Raw genomic sequence first — 20491 nt, 5'->3', positions numbered from 1 at the left:
ATGTTGTAGTCTGTGGTGGCCATGTCTGTATGCTGCTATGCACTCTGGGAAGTGTAGTCCGAAAGTGTCGATGCTGATTTCATTGCTGACACGACAGAAGCATTATATTAATGGACTCCGTCTAATACGTTATCATTTCTATAGTAACAACTTACACAGTGATTTGAATGATGTATAAATGTATAAAGTACGATGATTGATATGTTGAATTTTTTTGGGTTTTTTTGGCTATCCATCTATCTATCTATCTATCTATCTATCTATCTATCTATCTATCTATCTATCTATTACTTGCAAAAATCTGAGATTTTTGTTGCATGTTGATCTGTCTGTTTGTCCGTTTGTTTTTTTGGTGCTGTAGCATCGTCATTTCTTGACCAATCTTCACCAAACTGCACAGGACAACTCACTAGGGTCACACAAAGACATCATTAGTTTGGTGGGTCAAGGTCAAAGGTCAAGGTCACCAAAGTCAAATCTTGTAAAAACACCTAATCGGCCATAACTTCCATTTCTGTGATTTTCACAAGTATTGTGCTCTGCACAACTTTCCATTTATTTATTTATTTATTTGTTTGTTTGTTTGTTAGCATATTTCAAAGAAGTCCCCAGTGTTAGTGCTTTTTCACAGTCCGAGTTAGAACTGTAACTTCCAGTTTTCTGACACAGGAAAGTCTTCAGGACAGCAAGCTTTGCATTTTGTGGTTTAACAAGTTGCTGTCTCATTAACTTCAAGACTGAAAAAAAAAGAGTTTGTTGAGGGAAAAATGGTTTATATACATTATAACAATTGCTAACAGGAGTTAAAGTGAGACGGCCTTTCGATTTCATAAAATCGGTGAAATTTAGTTCCCGCTGAAATTTGGTCATTGTGATATACGTTTATTTCTGTAATATCTCGCAAAATATCAGGCCATTCTGTGGCTGGGAAGTTATTTCATTTGAGGGGATTCCATAGCAAATAATGTGCATGAAATCGCTCACTTCGCGCAGTCAAGCAGACAGAGGAAGCCCGTGTGCGCATGCGCAGTTTACCTTGATCGTGCACTGACAGTTCCATCATTCTGTCACTAAACAAACAGCTGATCACACCGAGGTGCTCGCTGTCCGACGATATTTATTAGTTTGGTCCTGCGTTTCCTTTCCTTTGCAACATAACGTCTTTTCTTCTCTCTTTCCGTTACTGTAGTCGGTCTTTCATGTTCCATTTGCGTCCTCCGTTTTTCTCTCCTGTTTCAAATTTGTATCCCACAATGCCTTGCGCAAATGAGGAAAGCCCACCACGTCATGCATGACGTAGTATCTTGAATTGGGTCATGGTGAAGCAGGAAAAAGTAGTGGAGAATTTAGGGCCATGTGGCTCTAAATTCATTAATTGTTCTGTTTTTAAAAAACCGGATAAAATTGGAAGTCTGTGATTCGAATTCAGTAGCTTTCGGTCCACTAAACAAAAATAATTGGGTGTCTGGGAAAATTCTTTTTATGACCTACACTTGAAAAATCTGAAAGGTAGTCTAGCTTTAACAAGCTGCGGTCTCATTAACTTCAAGACTGAGAAAAAAGAAGAGCTTGTTGGGGAAAAAAATGGTTTAAATATGTTATAACAGTTGATAACCACAGTTAACTTGTTTCATAGATGTTCTTCAATCTTAAATATAATTATAAAGGAATAAAAAAAAGTACAGAGAAAAATCATTACTGATGGTATATCGTAGTATAAAAGGAATAAAACACTTCAGGCTGTGCTGTTATTGGAAAATCAACTGTTGGGTAGTAATGGATCACATCACACCACCTGATCCTGTAATTGCACACCCTGAAGTATTTTATTCTTTACTTATACCATATACACTGTTGACGTTGTTAATTTGCTATAATAGCAGCTCTGAAAATATCAGCTAACCTGGAATGAACCTCAAAGTATTTATATCACATAATATTAAAAGAAGACATCACTAAAAAAAAGACGTATATAAACATAAAGCTAATTAAGAGTGAAGGAGAATATAATAGTCATCAGTTGAAGAAGATTGAGAGAGAGTTGTAAGTTGGTTTTGAAACACTGATATGGATGTCATGAATCAAGGGCAAAGACATTCTTGGCAAATTGAAACACAGCCAGGATATTTTTGCACCCTGATGAACTGGACAGATGTGTCTGTGGTGAAATAAATAACTCGCCCGCTGAAATAAGTGAGTACAAAGTTAAAACAGATACAAAGAAATAAAAATTGTAGAAATAAAGGCGATATAGATAGACCATTAAATAGCACTGAAAATGAAGTTTGAGTAATAAAACTAAAACAAAAAGCAAATATAACTAGACCGGACAATTCCCCGGGGGAAATTGTGAGAGGATGCAGTGCGCGAAGCAATTCGGTCACGCATGTTTGCTGGCCGTGAATGTGTGACCTGCAATGATGTTTCAATGCAATGATTATGTGTGTGCTTGAGACAGCAGCCCCCCCCCCCCCCCGTCACTCACTGCTCCCAGTAGGCATGGCGACGGGCCTGAGAAAGCACAGAGTGACACAATCTTGTCAATTTTTGGCTGATTTTTGCTCAGGATCAGGCCTCGAACAATGACAAATAACTCGACACCGAAAGCAGCTATTCACAAAATTCTTTCACAGTGAGCGCTAGAAGGGTCTCCTGAATAAACTGATGTAATTTTTTGTCTGTAGTCTTAAAAATGAGGACAGTAGACCGACTTAAAAATGACTGACTTTTCTCTCATGTTTATAATGGGTGTCAATGAGCTAAGACACACAAGGGCTGGAGTTTTCTACTGTTTTTTATGAAGGACCAGGCCTCGAACAATGACAAATAACTCGACAACGGAAGGAGCTATTCACAAAATTCTTTCACAGTGAGCGCTAGAAGGGTCTCCAGAATAAAATGATGTATTTTTTTGTCTGTAGTGTTAAAAATAACGACACTAGAGCGATTTAAAAACGAGTGACTTTTCTCCCACGTTTATAATGGGTGTCAATGAGGCCTGTCAGCTGCCCTGTCCTCAGTTTGACGCTTGTCATTCAAAAACTGTAAATCCTATCATTTAGGTAGACACATTGTGTGAATCAGGACAAGTTTTCCTACTACTTTTGAGAAAATCATGTCTGTAGAGTGAAATTTGTGGCTAAAAACACAGTTTAAGTGAGAAAGTTTGAGCTTTATTTTCAACCTCTCTCCACTCTAAGTTAACGAGCTTCACTGGTGTGTAACGCAATAGACACCCATTCAAAAGCCGGATTTTCTCCCAGAACCCACATGGCGGTTAAGCCGGGACTGATCCGAAAGTGTAGAACCTAGCAGAAAAGTTGAATGCCAGATCCACAGAGGAGAAGTTTTCCTACGTTTTAGAGTTTGAATCACGTCTCTAGGTTAAAGCATGCCAGAGCAGCGGACGTTTGAAAAACGTTGAAAAAGTGCTTTTTTTTTCAATTAATTCCATAGAAATTAATGGGGGTTTTTTCGACGATTTTTTCGCGACTACGTCGCGAAAAAATCGTATTCTGTAGAGAAAAGTAATAGCGTAGCGAGTCCGATCGAGCCGCACGTTTTGATATATTGTTTGTCTGTGTGCGACGTACGGTTATCGAGTTATTCGAAATCAAAATTTGCGTAGGAACAATAAGAAGAAGAAGAAGAAGAAGAAATACGTAGAAGAACAATAGTTGCAGTGCTTTGCACTGCAACCTATGGGCTCCCCTAGGGGAGCCCATAGGTTGCTGTGCTGCAGCACTGCATCCTAATAAAAAGCAGAACCAACTAAAAGAGCATTCTGAGGTGTGTAAGCAGAGAAGCGAGCTTTACTTTCCCAGAAATTAATAGAAGAAAGAGCAAAAATTAATGCTCATTTTTAAATTTTGAAAATTAGATTAGAAAAAGGCATGCTCTTTCTGCGAGTGATGAACTTTTATCCGAGCAAATAAACTTCCCTTCTGGACTTTATCACTAGTGGAAGGATTCTGGTAAATTTGGGAAACATACCAGACATTTACATAACCCGTATTTTATGGTCAGATTTTTTAATTTGTGGTGAAAACATGAAAAAATACCCTCTCCCCCCAGCACGAAACTACATAGGTTTAATCCACTTCTTTTAATGAGCATAAAAAGTCTTTTTTAATTATATTTGTGTTGTAGAGATCATGATCAGAGAGAAAATGAGTGTTGTGTTCTTCTGAAAAAAGATGACTTATTTGCTGTTACATTCCTGCCTGCTGTAAAAGAAGTGTATACATTTTTTTTGAAAGTATTTTTTAAAACTCATCTTCACTGATCTGAAAATAAGCTATATTGTGTAGGCTTACTGTATATTAAACATTACAGTTGTGCAACATTTCCCGTTGCTGAGACACGCCCTTACTAAGCAATAAAACCCCCCACCCCAAAAAAAAGAAGAAAAAAAGGAAATGGGCTAATTATTGCCGTTGAATGTTATGTTTGCTGATGAAACCATAAGGAGGTCGTTGACTTGGTTGTACTTAAATAAACATCCTGTTTGCACTCTGTATGAGTTCATGTATTACTTAGTGTTCCTCTGGCTCTGTTTATATTTACTTCTCAAATTCACTAATTATAATAAATCATTAAAGTCGTTCTCGCTCATTCTCTCTTTCATGTTTCTATCTTTTTTCCATCTAGTTATCTCCCCCTTACTCTCTCTATCTATCAATCTATCCTATCTTACTCTGGCTATCTTTCTTTTTGGTCTCATTCTGGTCTCTGTCTATCTACAGTGGTGCTTGAAAGTTTGTGAACCCTTTAGAATTTTCTATATTTCTGCATAAATATAACCTAAAACATCATCAGATTTTCACACAAGTCCTAAACGTAGATAAAGAGAACCCAGTTAAACAAACGAGACGAAAATATTATACTTGGTCATTTATTTATTGAGGAACATGATCCAATATTACATATCTCTTAGTGACAAAAGTATGTGAACCTCTAGGATTAGCAGTTAATTTGAAGGTGAAATTCGAGTCAGGTGTTTTCAATCAATGGGATGACAATCAGGTGTGAGTGGGCACCCTGTTTTATTTAAAGAACAGGGATCTATCAAAGTCTGATCTTCACAACACATGTTTGTGGAAGCGTTGTTGATGCTCATCAGGCTGGAAAAGGTTACAAAACCATCTCTAAAGAGTTTGGACTCCGCCAATCCACAGTCAGACAGATTGTATACAAATGGAGGAAATTCAAGACCATTGTTCCCCTCCCCAGGAGTGGTCGACCAACAAAGATCACTCCAAGAGCAAGGCGTGTAATAGTCAGCGAGGTCACAAAGGACCCCAGGGTAACTTCTAAGCAACTGAAGGCCTCTCTCACATTGGCTAATGTTAATGTTCATCAGGAGAACACTGAACAACAATGGTGTGCATGGCAGGGTTGCAAGGAGAAAGCCACTGCTCTCCAAAAAGAACATTGCTGCACGTCTGCAGTTTGCTAAAGATCACATGGACAAGCCAGAAGGCTATTGGAAAAATGTTTTGTGGACGGACAAGACCAGAATAGAATTTTTTGGTTTAAAAGGCATGTAATAGTTGATGAGGTCACAAAGGACCCCAGGGTAACTTCTAAGCAACTGAAGGCCTCTCTCACGTTAGCTAATGTTAATGTTCATGAGTCCACCATCAGGAGAACACTGAACAACAATGGTGTGCATGGCAGGGTTGCAAGGAGAAAGCCACTGCTCTCCAAAAAGAACATTGCTGCTCATCTGCAGTTTGCTAAAGATCACGTGGACAAGCCAGAAGGCTATTGGAAAAATGTTTTGTGGACAGATGAGACTAAAATAAAACATTTTGGTTTAAATGAGAAGCGTTATGTTTGGAGAAAGGAAAACACTGCATTCCAGCATAAGAACCTTATCCCATCTGTGAAACATGGTGGTGGTAGTATCATGATTTGGGCCTGTTTTGCTGCATCTGGTCCAGGATGGCTTGCAATCATTGATGGAACAATGAATTCTGAATTATACCAGCGAATTCTAAAGGAAAATGTCAGGACATCTGTCCATGAACTGAATCTCAAGAGAAGGTGGGTCATGCAGCAAGACAACGACCCTAAGCACACAAGTCATTCTATCAAAGAATGGTTCAAGAAGAATAAAGTTAATGTTTTGGAATGGCCAAGTCAAAGTCCTGACCTTAATCCAATCAAAATGTTGTGGAAGGACCTGAAGCGAGCAGTTCATGTGAGGAAACCCACCAATATTCCAGAGTTGAAGCTGTTCTGTACGGAGGAACGGGCTAAAATTCCTCCAAGCCGGTGTGCAGGACTGATCAACAGTTACCGCAAATGTTTAGTTGCAGTTATTGCTGCACAAAGGGGGTCACACCAGATACTGAAAGCAAAGGTTCACATACTTTTGCCACTCACAGATATGTAATATTGGATCATTTTCCTCAATAAATAAATGACCAAGTATAATATTTTTGTCTCATTTGTTTAACTGGGTTCTCTTTATCTACTTTTAGGACTTGTGTGAAAATCTGATGATGTTTTAGGTCATATTTATGCAGAAATATAGAAAATTCTAAACGGTCCACAAACTTTCAAGCACCACTGTACCTTCTTTCTTTCTCTTAATTTATTTAGCTCTCCTTTCTCTCTCTCTCTCTCTCTCTCTCTCTCTCTCTCTCTCTCTAACTAGGGTTGTTCTGTGAAAAGAGACCCATCACATCTAAATTCTTGCTGCTCAGAGAAAGAGACATGGACAGTAGATAGGAGAGAGAGAGAGAGAGAGAGATAGTGATAAGAAGAAAGAGAGGTAAATAAATGAAGAATAAAAGAGAGCCAGAGGAGATAAGCAATAGAAGGAGAAAGCTAGAGAGAGAGAGAGAGAGAGAGAGAGAGAGATAAGTGAAATGTGAGAGCATGAGAATGAGAGAGAGAGAGAGAGAGAGAGAGAGAGAGAGAAATCTCTCTCTCTCTCTCTCTCTCTCTCTCTCTCTCTCTCTTCTATCTATTGTCCATGCTTCTTTCTGTCGACTGTGAATCTCTTGAGGAACGCACATAATGAATACTTGGCCACTTTTCGGTAGCAGGAATTTAGAGACTTAAGTTTGTGATGGGTCTCTTTTCACAGAATAACCCTAGTTTGCTTCTGGCGGTTTCCATCCGTGGGATTGGAGAAACCTTTTCATGCGTGTGAACTTGTCTCTTGCATGCAAATTTCATCAACACAGTTGCTGCAAACAAAGCTTTTGAGTGTGCTGATATGGTGATGTGATAGGATATTAATAACATCAAGAAATGTGAAACAGTCGTATTCTTTTATACGCACAGTGAGCTAAACTGGTCAACACCAAAACTTGACGAACATTTCTGGTCGCTGTTATGAACGCTTGGGTTCTCACTACAGTGCATTGTTGTGCTGTAGGTCATGTACACTGTGCTATTGTTGCTATGGGAGACAGTGATGGCAGCTGGGGGTCTGAAAACACACACATCACGTGACTCTCATCAACTAAAGTGCTCTGTGTGTGTGTGTGTGTGTGTGTGTGTGTGTGTGTGTGTGTGTGTGTGTGTGTGTGTGTGTGTGTGTGTGTGTGTGTGTGTGAAAAGAAAGACAGAGTAAAAGGGATTGAGAAAAAAGAGGTCTTTTCAGCTGCCTGACTTACACTGTTAAAAAAAAAATCATGATGGCACATGAGTCTTCCCTCATTGGTACTTGTGGTACTTCATATACTGTATATAACACTCAAGGCAAGACTTTTTCCAACAAGACTCAAAGATATGTTAGTAATAATTGCACCTATTTCATTTCTTGTTATTTAACTGACATGACGGAAGCCATGGCCAGAGAAGCAACTTTGGGACCGAAAGGTTGCCAGTTCACTTCCCTGGACCAGCCGAAATGGCTGAAGTGCCCTTGAGCAAGGCATCAAGAGTGTTTGTTAAACGCCGTTAATGTAACATGATCATTAGCTTTAGTAAGATTCTTTTTCATTAAAATTGTAAGTCGAAAGTAAATTAAGAACCTGTCATGATGTGATGTTTGTGTCGTAGGAGATCACTCTGACTGAAGGCAGTAAAGTGTTCCAGACATGGAAGAATCCTCCTCCTCCTGTGTTCATGGAGTTTTTCTTCTTCAACGTCACAAACCCAAATGAGTTCATGGCTGGAGAGAAACCACGTGTCACGCACATGGGACCGTACACCTACAGGTAAACACACACGTGTATAACATATTTAGACAACAGTGAAAAGGAGTTCGTTATAAGAAAACACATATGATAAGAATCTGATTGAAATAAATGAATGAATTAACTGAAATTGCTTTATTAAAGGCAGGCACAAAGAAAAGATTTTCAATAGTTTTACTGACCAACTTAATTGTGTTTTGTAAATATAAATGAAGTTAGAATTTGATGCCTGCAACACACTCAAAAAAAAAAAGTTGATACAGAGGCATTATTACCACTGTGTTACGTCAGTTGTATGGGATCTGAGGATACTAATTGTTGCAGTTTTGCAATTGGACTTTTTGTCCATTCTTGCTTGATACAAGACTTCAGCTGCTCAACAGTCCGTGGTTGCCGTTGTCTGATTCTCCTCTTCATGATGCCACAGACTTTCTCAAAGGAGACAGATCTGGAGTGGCAGCAGGCCAGTCAAGCACATGCACTCTGTCTATGAAGCCACACTGTTGTAGCCCGTGCAGAATGAGGCCTGGTATAGTCCTGCTCAAATAAGCATGGACTTCCCTGGAAGAGACATCACCTTGATGGCAACATGTATCTCTCTCTAAAATCCCAATATACACCTCCACATCGATGGTACATTCACACACATGCAACTCACCCAATCCTGTGGTCACTGATGCCCCCATACCATCACAAGTGCTGGCTTTTACACCTTTCTCTGATGATAAACTGGATGGCCGTGTTCACTTTTGGCACTGAGAAATCGACGTCCGGTTTTCCCGAAAACAAGCTGAAATGTGGACTTATCTGATAACAACACATTTCCACTGTCTTTCGGTCCATCTGAGATTAGTTCCTGAATACTCTCACTGTTTCCTCAGGTCAGTGTGTACATTTCTAGTGTGCAGAGGTGGACAGTAACGAAGTACATTTACTTGAGTACTGTACTTAAGTACACTTTTTGAGTATCTGTACTTTACTTGAATATTTTTTTTTTTGGAAACTTATGACTTTAACTTCACTACATTTGAAAGGCAAATATTGTACTTTTCACTCCACTACATTTCTACAGTATCAAGGTCCTCGTTACTTGTTACTATGAAGCGGCTTTGAAAGCGGATGTTTTTTTCCTTTTCTTTTCTAAAACGTCATTGGTTTTTCCCAGGTGACACTGAGACAGCCCATCACTAATCACTAGGGTCAGGTCACGTCCATAAACTGTATAAAATCAAGTTCAATGATTTCTCAGCAGCATTATTTAACACAATCAGTTGATGGCAGAATGGAAGGAGGTGGTTCTTCTGTGGAATGCACACACCCATGGGCCATGAACCCATGTTTCAGTTTTCTGAAAGGATTAAAGATCCGTTTTGTTTTAAATGTTTGCTTTGTTTGCCGAAAACGAACTACATCACGACTTACAAAAACTCGCCATCCAACCTGCTGAAGCATATTGAGGTATATAAACGTTTAATTCCAAGAGAAAGCTTGCAACGAAGTTGTCTGTGCTTTTAGAGCTAGCGATAACGTTGCAAACGTAGCTATGCAGTCTGGTTAGTCAAATGACTTTCTATGGATTTGCCTGCCAAGTTGCCATCGCCTTGTCCACAGCTAACGTTTACACACAGCTAGTTAACTTGGACACTCTTAGTTAGCATGTAAAAATGGAGTTACGCTAACATGAATAACGTTAATTTATCTGAAGTTCTTTCAGAAATATGTTTTAGCATAATCCTGCCAAATAAACAGAATGTAGAAATCTTTCTTTTCTAGTAACGTTAGCTACCCAATATGATTTCGAGTTTGAAAAGAGTTTGCTAGCATGTCAGCTGGGGTTTCACTGACTAGCTAGCTTAACGTTAAACCACCATGATGCACGGCATGCGTTCATTTTGTGAATTCACATTTCTGTCTTTGGTAACGGCGTTAGGTTTTGTAAGCGTTGTGGCAATAATACAACAATGTATTTTTAAAAGCAAGTACCAGTACTTTAACTTAAGTAGAAATTTGACTGGACAACTTTCACTTGTATCAGAGTAACATTTGACCAGTGGGATCTGTACTTTGACTTCAGTGATGAAGTTGGGTACTTTGTCCACCTCTGCTAGTGTTTACATTTACAGTCAGTCTTTCAGATTCAAGAGTTTAAGTTAAAAGAAACAAAAACCTATTTTACTGCATCAGATTAATGAAGACAAACATTAATACAACATTTTACTTAAATTATTCTTATTATTCAAGAATACAGATTGCTTCACTTTTCAATTTGTTGTGCCACAATATACTGTATTTCATTGAAATAGAAACATGTACAAATCATTACGCAGTGTTAGTAGTTGGTACCTTTCAGTGACTTCAATTCAATTCAACTTTATTGTCATTAGACCAATCCAGGGTTTTTACAGTATAACAAAATACTATCAGGCTGCTTCTCTGGTTCAAGACATTAGAAGAAGACATTAGATAAAGTCAGTACATAAAAGACATATAATAGGTGCATACAGTAAATAGAAGATGTGTGTAATGAACAGGAACTGTAGGTTACTATAGTACTGTACAGTAGGTTACTATCACCAGGCCATTCTGTGGCTGGCTGGGAAGTTATTTAATTTGAAGGGATTCCCGAGCAAATAATGTGCATGGAATCGCTCATTTCGCGCAGTCAAGCAGACAGAGGAAGTCCATGTGCGCATGCGCAGATTTACCTTTGACCGTGCACTGACAGTTATATCATTCTGTCACTAAACGAACAGCTGATCACACCGAGGTGCTCGCTGACCGCCGATATTTATTAGTTTGGTCCTGCGTTTCCTTTCCTTCGTATATAACACAACGTCTTTTCTTCTCGCTTTCCGTTACTGTAGTCGGTCTTTCACGTTTCATTCGCATGCTCCATTTTTCTCTCCTGTTTCAAATTTGTATCCCACAATGCCTTGCGTGAACAGGGAAAGCCCACCACGTCATGCATGACGTAGTATCTTGAATTGGGTCATGGTGAAGCAGGAAAAAATAGCAGAGAATTTAGGGCCATGTGGCTTTAAATTCATTAATTGTTCTGTTTAAAAAAAATTAATAAAATTGGAAGTCCGTGATTTGAATTCAGTAGCTTTCGGTCCCCTAAACAAAAGTAATTGGGTGTTGGGGAAAATCCTATTCATGACCTACACTTGAAAAATCTGAAAGGCGGTATAGCTTTAAAAGCTGTTCATCAAGAAAATGATTAAATGAGTGTGTCATTAGTGATCAGTTAAATCTAATTTGCCAGCTACCATATTGCAAAACTGTTTTTCAATGGTAAATAATTCATAAATGCTTTTGACATCTGACTGCACTAAGCCATGCTTTAATTGACTTTAATTGGTTAAAACGTTATGAAGCTCTGAAAAATTAAAGCACATGCGTTTCAAAGACTAAATGCAATGCAATAAAAAGAATTATTGCCTTTAGTGCCTTAATTACTTTTGAACTAACGGACACGCCCTTGTGTGTTATCTGCAATGTAGCAGCTCTATTATATTTATTGAGAGCATTGTAAATACCCAGCCTTTCTGATTTCCGATACAGCATCTCATCTGTAAATGGTACTCCACTTCCTGGTTTCACTTCAGGCCATTTCAGCTGATGTATGAAATCTGCAACCCTTCAAACGCTGATGAACTTAAGCAGCTTTTATTGATTGAACAAGCATTTCAGTTTAGTCTTTAAAAAAATCAACGTTGCAACTGAATCACAGGGAGAAATGATGCTTAAATCCTGCAAATGGAAGTGATACAATTTCTATTTTAATACCTTAAATAATATTGGCTGGTGTTGAGTGGTATATCAGATATATTCCATTCAGCTGAATGGAATATATCTGATATACCATGAAAAAAAGCCAGCCAATATTATTATTATTATACATTCCTTTCAGGTGTTGAATGTGTCTTTCTCTTTCAAAATTCTTTCAAAACCTTCCGTATTTAATTTAACAAAGCAAACCTGGTGGCCATGTTTGTTTACAAATTGTCACAGTCGCTCGCTCGCACGGAAGTTTTACATCTCTGACGTGTGATGTCATGTTGTTTTGATAACTATGCAATATCATAAACCATATTCAACGCTCATTCTCCATTGGGTAGAGTGACGTAATACACATAGGATAAGCGATATGCTAACAATATTACAGGCTATCAAACCAAATGAATGAAACCCGCTAGAAGGGAATAGAACACATGTTTTTATTCCATTCAAAAGTGTCCCGTATGTATAATAATATATAATATTGAAGGAAATATCACATCAAAGTCTAATTTTCATTCATTCTGGGACTATGAGGGTTTTTTTTTTGTAATAAATGCTTATATTTTATAAGCATTTTATATTTGACATTTGTATAAATATATACCATGTACTAGGGCTGGGCGATTTTACGATTACGATGTTATTCACGATATAAAATCTCTACGATTAGAAATTAGACACGTACGATATGCCTACGATAAGCCTACGCCTTCAATAAAATGACTTCGTCCGAAGTTTGGACAGACACGCGAATAGCCAATCATAACTAAACAGTACCGCACGTAACCAATCAGTTGGAAGAGAGCCACGTCAAGTTAGGTTGCGTGCACACACAAACACGTGTAGCAGCAACGCACAGCATGGCTGTGGTGAAGTTTGCAGGAGCGCGGCATTTCTCCAACAAAGCGTGAAACAAAGCGATTATAAAAATGAGCGAGAAGCCGACTGACCGGAGTTCTGAACAGGAAAGTCAGAGCACTGCCCTGGAGGACATCGTTGAAAAGAAGGGCCAGAGATCTTCGGTTGTGTGGAGGTATTTTGGATATTTAAAGTCGGACATACAACAAAGTGTTCCACAAAACCTTAAACACACTGACGTACAGGATTGCACTTTTTTTCTCCTTGCAGCATAAGGTTTACACGTCAATATGTCTTTTATGTTTATTTGAAAGCTGCTAGAATTTGCACAAATGATTGACAATGGTATATAGTTTTTTATTTTTCAGTTTATTCATCTGAACAAAAAGAACAAAAGAATGTGCATCCAGTTTGTTTTGGTTCTGTGAAACTTGAAGGCTTGTTAAGCTATTTTTGTTAATTAGGAAGGAACTACTAATTTGTAATGTTCATATTTTGAGCAGAAAATTAAAGAAAATACAAAAATGGTGATTTGATTTATATCGTGATATATATCGTTATCGAAAATTTTGAAAAAATATATCGTGATATAATTTTTTCTCATATCGCCCAGCCCTACCATGTACATAATACAGGTATCTAAGTTGATTAACTTGGTGTGAACATCAGTTTGATCCTACTGTAATCAGTTGTAATCTTGAAGAGAAGATTCACTTGTGCCTCAGCTATATATTCTAAAAAAAATAACAGTAATAAAACTTTACGATCTAAAACAGAGTTGCATTATATTCAAGATCGTGTTCACAATCAATGGTACTTTTATTTTATTCCTATCCTTTCCTTCCTTTTGCCAATTTAATTCAGACATAAATGCTGAATGACCTGGTCAAATTTATTTCTTAAAAAAAAAAAGACGACAAAAAATGTGCAAAAAAATAGGTCTGTCTTAACACTGACTTCATTCCTGATGAATTGTTTTATTGAGTTATATTGTGTTGCATTGTCTTGTGTTGATTTAGAGAGTACAGACCCAAGGTGAATGTCACCTTTGTGGAAAATGGGACCAAAGTTTCTGCTCTCACCCCTAAAACATTTGTGTTTGTGCCTGAAATGTCAGCTGGAGACCCGAGCGTGGATCAAGTAACTACTGTCAACATCCCAGCTATAGTAAGTTCAAATACATGCAGTTCTCTTTTCACAATAATAGCGCATTACAGAAAACAAGGCATAAGATTGAAGTTTTGCTTATTTGTGGAAACTTTGCAACCATGTTTAGACATATGTAAATGTATCGCTCAAAATCGCTGATATTGAGAACATCATTTGATGGCTGGCCTAAATAAGCTTCAGAAGATGCTGCAGAATATTATGGAAATAAATGTCTTATTATAATAATGTTATAATGGGTTTTGGATTCAAATAGAAGCTTGTGAGCAGTTAAAAGATGCATCAATAAACCTTTCTGTATTAATTAACCTTTAGTAACCACAAATGAGATGCAAACCCTTATTATTAGTATTATTATTATTTTTTTTTTTGTACAAATAAAATAGTTAATTGTATTTCGTTAGTATTTGGGTGAAGAAGCCTATTCATGGTGAAATGGGGTTAGGGTTAGGTAATATACATGGTCAGTATCAATGAAACTGTATTGTGAATTGGGATAATTATAAACTTGTCCTTGAAGTCAGGAAAATACTGTCTTATCCTGGTGTCTGTGGTATGAACGGCTCTCGGGGCAGTAGCTCAAAATGGGTTCAAAAATGAACGCTGCTTCACCCATACTCATGCAGCACAATAATTAATGACCAAAATAGCAACACACAAGCATTACCCAACAAATTTCATTTTGTTAATGCATTATGAAAATAAGAGCACACTGGATTACATTAAAAAAAAAAGTTGATACGATGAAGAGTGGCATGGTAGTGCAGTGGTTAGCACAGTTACCTTACAGCATCAGGTTCTGGGTTCGAAGCTTGTGGTCAGTTGGGGCCTTTATGGGTGGAACTTGCATGTTCTCCTCATGTGGGTTTCCTTTGGATGTTCTGATTTACTCCCACAGTCCAAAGACATGCGGATTAGGTCAACTGGCTACTCAAAATTTCACTTTTGATGAGGCACATCTGTTAACTGAAAAGCATTCCAGGTGACTACCTCATGAAGCTGGTTCAGATAATGCCAATAGTGTACAAAGCGTCATCAAGGTAAACGCTGGCTACTTTGAAGAATCTAAAATATGGAACATATTTTGCTTTTTAACAATTTTTTGTTTACCACATAATTCCATATATGCTCCATATGTTATTTCATAGTTTTGATGTCTTCAGTATTGTTCTACAATGTAGAAAATAATCAGGAAACAGAAAAATCTATGAATCAGTAGGGGTGTCCAAATTTATATATATATATATATATATATATATATATATATATATATATATATATATAAAACAGTCATTCCACAAAATCGAGTCGTACATGAGCTCATAGCCGATGAGGCACGTACTGTAGCTCTGAGTTGGCTATAAGTCATGTGCGATGAGATTGAGTGGAGTAACTGTTTTATTCTATCTACATTCACTGGATTTTGAGAAACAGAACATTATTTTTATTTTTTACAAATTCGATAAATAAAAACTTTATACAAAACGTCCGATAAAATTATTTCCACTTAGAATATAAACAAACCAACGAAATGACAGTAGCAATTTGTGAAAAATGCTATAATAATAATAATAATAATAATAATAATTCTTAAAAAATAAAAAATATGTTTTTACCATCAAATACTTTTATTCCATATTTTGTTGCTTTTTTTGTATTTTCTTGGGGTTTTGTTTTCAAGGAGAGTTTTTATTTCATCCTCAGTTGGTTCAGCAACATGCTCCGCCATTTTGTTTTTCTTTACTCACAGTATATGAGCTGATAGCCTAGTAGTAGAGTAGCCAATCGGAGCATGCGATTGCTCATATCCAGTGAATGTGGATAGGATATTATTTATATATTAGGGTGCATCAGTTGCCCCCTAAAAATGAAAAGTTCCTCCGATCATGATGCATTTTTGTTTTTATGTTCCTTTTGGTAAGAAAACACACTGGGTGAAATATTTTGACAAAATTCAAAAGTTTAATGGTGGCACCAGGAGCTCAAAGTTATGGAAAAGACTGCTATTTTATGACTTTTATGACAAAATTTTGATCACTTTTCATGAAACATTATGGCACCTTATAGAGTATACGGTACCAAATATCTTAGATCCACATTTTTAGTACATATTCTAAATATATTATCAAGCACAGTTTGAGTTTTAGCTGTTCATTGAATCATTGTTCAACTACTTTTAAACAATACAAATGTATTATGAATCACATTAATGCTTCTCAATCCCTTGCAAAGGTTCTTAACATGATCTCTGGGTCACAAGAAATCAATAAATGGAGTCCAACATTGTGATTCAAACCTTACGCGAAAACATAAAATAAGCGTTTTTTGGCAAAAAATGAACCTCGTGGTGCCACCGTTAGACTTTTGAATATGGTCAAAAAATGTTACAGGATGTCTTTATTGGTGAAAAGGAACACCCAAACAAAAATGCATCAGATTTTATGAAAGTGAGGGCAATTGATGCACCCTATTATATATTTATATCAATATGGTGCCCACCATGATTATTGTCCCCCCTTGTAAAGATTAATAAAAAGGGTTAGAAAAAATCCACCTTTTGATGTAGTCGCTTCATCTCCCACTGAAAAAAATGAGAAAAATCTAACCTTTAATTGAAATAAATTTATTCAGAGAAATAAATCCCTCATCAAGAAAAAATTATTTTCAACAAAAATGTATTGGCACCCCTGGAAATTATACTGAACACAGTGTAACTGAAACAGGTTTCCCATTTAAATTGTCAAGTATTTGAGTTGATTGGAGTGTGTAGGAACTTAAGTTGTAATCCATGACCTCCTGATTAACTGGGGAACAAATGTGAGGTGAGACAGAGGCCAAACTCCCTTAGTCATCCATCAACATGGGAAAGATCAGAGAACACACAAACCAAATGAGGGAGAAGTGTGTTGATCTTCAGGGAATGGTTATTAAAAAATAGCTACTGACCTGAAAATTCCCATTTCTACTGTTAGGGCAATAATAAAAGAAAAAAGTGGACACCAGCTGGAACTGTGACAAACTTGCCTGGAAGAGAACCCAAGTTTATTTTGTCCCCATGTACAGTGAGGAGGAGGGTAAGAGAGGCAAAAAATAAAATAAAAATAAAAAACCCCAAGGATCACTGTTGGTGAATTACAAATAAAAGTAAAATCTTGGAGTTTCCAAATCTCCAAAACCACCATCAGACACCACCTCCATGCCAACAGATTATTTGGAAGGTATGGTAGAAAAAAGCCTTTTCTGTCAGTTAACCACAAACGTAAGCGCCTGAAGTCTGTGAAACACTGCTACAACTTTGCCTGGAACTGTGTTCTCTGGTCTGATGGAACAAAAATAGAGCTTTTTGGCAATAAACACTCAAGATGGGTTTGGTGTAAAAAGAAAGATGGCTATAACGAAAAGAACCCGATCCCAACTGTAAAATATGGTTGAGGTTCTGTGATGTTTGGGGGCTGTTTTTCCTCCCAAAACCCTGGAAACCTTGTTAGGGTCCATGGCATCATGGACTCCATGAAATACCAGGACAATTTAAATCTAAATCTGGCTGCTTCTGCCAGGAAACTAAAACTGGGCTGTAATCGGATCTTCCAGCAGGACAGTGATCCGAAGCATATGTCCAAATCAACCAGAAAAGTCTAGTAGTAACGATTCTGGGTGTCTGGACTTGTGTAAGTTTGCAAAATCTGTCTCTATGCACTGTGTCGACACATCTTAGATGAATGTAAGAGATCAAGATTACAACACTAGTCCAGTCATTATTAAACAGTATTACTAAATATCAATGTTTAGCAATGGTGGCTAAATGAGGGTGACTATGGCAGCTAGTCAGTATAGTTTCACTAAGACATATTGGCAAAATATTGATGCTGATCAGCCCACAAACATGCCTGCACCAGGCTGTCCTCATCTGATAATGCCATTAGTATTATGATTGGTATAGATAACGTTAACACAAAAGACATTATGTCCAGTGAACTTTGCAGGAAAGATTAGCCGTGTGTAGATTTACTGAAGCCATTGAAGAAACAGAGAATGGAGTGTTTAGCCCATGTGCTCTGTGCTCATTAGTTCTCGAGATAACAAGAGATAACAGTAGGTTCAAATCAAAACATTTTGGTGTGAAGTAGACACCTTGGGTAGACTCAGACGGTGGGAAATGCCTCCAACAAAAGAGTCAGTTGTTGCAGCAATCAACATCTCTGTAATAATACTACTCTGATAACATCTTGGCCAGAAAACCTGAATCTCACATTTAGATATCTCATCTCATCTCGTTATCTCTAGCCGCTTTATCCTGTCCTACAGGGTCGCAGGCAAGCTGGAGCCTATCCCAGCTGACTACGGGCGAAAGGCGGGGTACACCCTGGACAAGTCGCCAGGTCATCACAGGGCTGACACATAGACACAGACAACCATTCACACTCACATTCACACCTACGGTCAATTTAGAGTCACCAGTTAACCTAACCTGCATGTCTTTGGACTGTGGGGGAAACCGGAGCACCCGGAGGAAACCCACGCGGACACGGGGAGAACATGCAAACTCCACACAGAAAGGCCCTCGCCGCTGGGTTCGAACCCAGGACCTTCTTGCTGTGAGGAGACAGTGCTAACCACTACATCACAGTGCCGCCCCCATTCTAGATTTCCTAACCAAATAATTGAATAGTTGCAGCCTTGGGCCCAAAGGGTTGCTGGTTCAATTCCCAGGACCGGCAGGAAAAATGTGAGGGGAGTTGATTGATTGATGAACAGCACTTTCCTGTCCCTCTGTATCATAGCTGAAGTGTTCTTGAGAAAGGCACCTAACCCCCAACTGCTTACTGGGTGCTGTAGCATAGCTGCACACTGCTCTGGGTATGTGTGTGTGCGCACGCGCTCATTGCTCGTGTGTGTGTTCACTGCTTCAGATGGGTTAAATGCAGAGGAGGAATTTTGCTGTGCTTGAGTGTACATGTGACAAATAAAGGCTTCTTCTTCTTTCTTCTTTATCTTACATACGGAACAAAACACTACAGGGTGTGCTTTTATAGGAAACTCATCAAAGAAGGTGTTGTTACTGTTACAGCAGTTGATTATCTTCCTAATAACAGCATGCACCAAAGTGTTTTATTCCTCTTACACCACAGCAATGTGCTAACAATTACAAATTTAATTTATTACTGAAGGGCACTATGTTTTTTATCCATTTATAGTTACATTTAATGTTGTGGTATATCAGTGAAATAAGTTATTTCCTTTCCTCTTTATTATATACGCTATACTATACAGTGTATAGTCTCCTGTACATGTTATCCCTTACTACACACACACACACACACACACACACACACACACACACACACATATATATATTCTATCCACATTCACTGGATATGACCCGTAGGTGCTAAAAGAAGGCAACTGGACTTGCTTGAAATTCTTGAAGACGTTTCATCTCTCACCCGAAAGGCTTCTTCAGATATAAGCAATCGTGTGCTCTGATTGGCTACTCTACTACTAGGATATCAGCTCATATACCGTGAGTAGAGAAAAACAAAATGGCAGAGCGTATTGCTGAACCAACCGAGGACAAAATAAAAACTCTACTCGAAAACAAAACCCCAAAAAACGCAAAAAAGCAACAAAATACAATGGTGCTTGAAAGTTTGTGAACCCTTTAGAATTTTCTATATTTCTGCATAAATATGACCTAAAACATCATCAGATTTTCACACAAGTCCTAAAAGTAGATAAAGAGAACCCAGTTAAACAAACGAGACAAAAATATTATACTTGGTCATTTATTTATTGAGGAAAATCATCCAGTGTTACATATCTGTGAGTGGCAAAAATATGTGAACCTCTAGGATTAGCAGTTAATTTGAAGGTGAAATTAGAGTCAGGAGTTTTCAATCAATGGGATGACAATGAGGAGTGAGTGGGCACCCTGTTTTATTTAAAGAACAGGGATCTATTGAAGTCTGATCTTCACAACACGTGTTTGTGGAAGTGTATCATGGCACGAACAAAGGAGATTTCTGAGGACCTCAGAAAAAAGCATTGTTGATGCTCATCAGGCTGAAAAAGGTTATAAAACCATCTCTAAAGAGTTTGGACTCCACCAATCCACAGTCAGACAGATTGTGTACAAATGGAGGAAATTCAAGACCATTGTTACCCTCCCCAGGAGTGCTAGACCAACAAAGATCACTCCGAGAACAAGGCGTATAATAGTCGGTGAAGTCACAAAGGACCCCAGGGTAACTTCTAAGCAACTGAAGGCCTCTCTCACATTGGCTAACATTAATGTTCATGAGTCCACCATCAGGAGAACACTGAACAACAATGGTGTGCATGGCAGGGTTGCAAGGAGAAAGCCACTGCTCTCCAAAAAGAACATTGCTGCTTGTCTGCAGTTTGCTAACGATCACGGGGGCAAGCCAGAAGGCTATTGAAAAAATGTTTTGTGGACGGATGAGACCAAAACAGAACTTTTTGGTTTAAATGAGAAACGTTATGTTTGGAGAAAGGAAAACACTGCA

At 38.0% G+C, this 20491-nt stretch overlaps 1 protein-coding gene across 1 annotated transcript in view; it reads left to right on the top strand.

The window, feature by feature from the left end:
• scarb2b (scavenger receptor class B, member 2b) overlaps positions 1–20491 on the top strand; it is an 88208-nt gene that overhangs the window by 20689 nt on the left and 47028 nt on the right. The window contains exons 2-3 of the mRNA XM_060935575.1: positions 8023–8180; positions 13820–13967. Of these exons, the coding sequence (XP_060791558.1) occupies positions 8023–8180; positions 13820–13967 (306 nt within the window). The remainder of the gene's footprint in view (positions 1–8022; positions 8181–13819; positions 13968–20491) is intronic.

Source organism: Neoarius graeffei, chromosome 12 (genome assembly GCF_027579695.1).
Source record: "Neoarius graeffei isolate fNeoGra1 chromosome 12, fNeoGra1.pri, whole genome shotgun sequence".
NCBI lineage: Eukaryota > Metazoa > Chordata > Actinopteri > Siluriformes > Ariidae > Neoarius > Neoarius graeffei.
The sequence above is the reverse complement of the archived record's forward strand: the minus strand, read 5'-3'. Positions and strand labels throughout refer to the sequence as shown.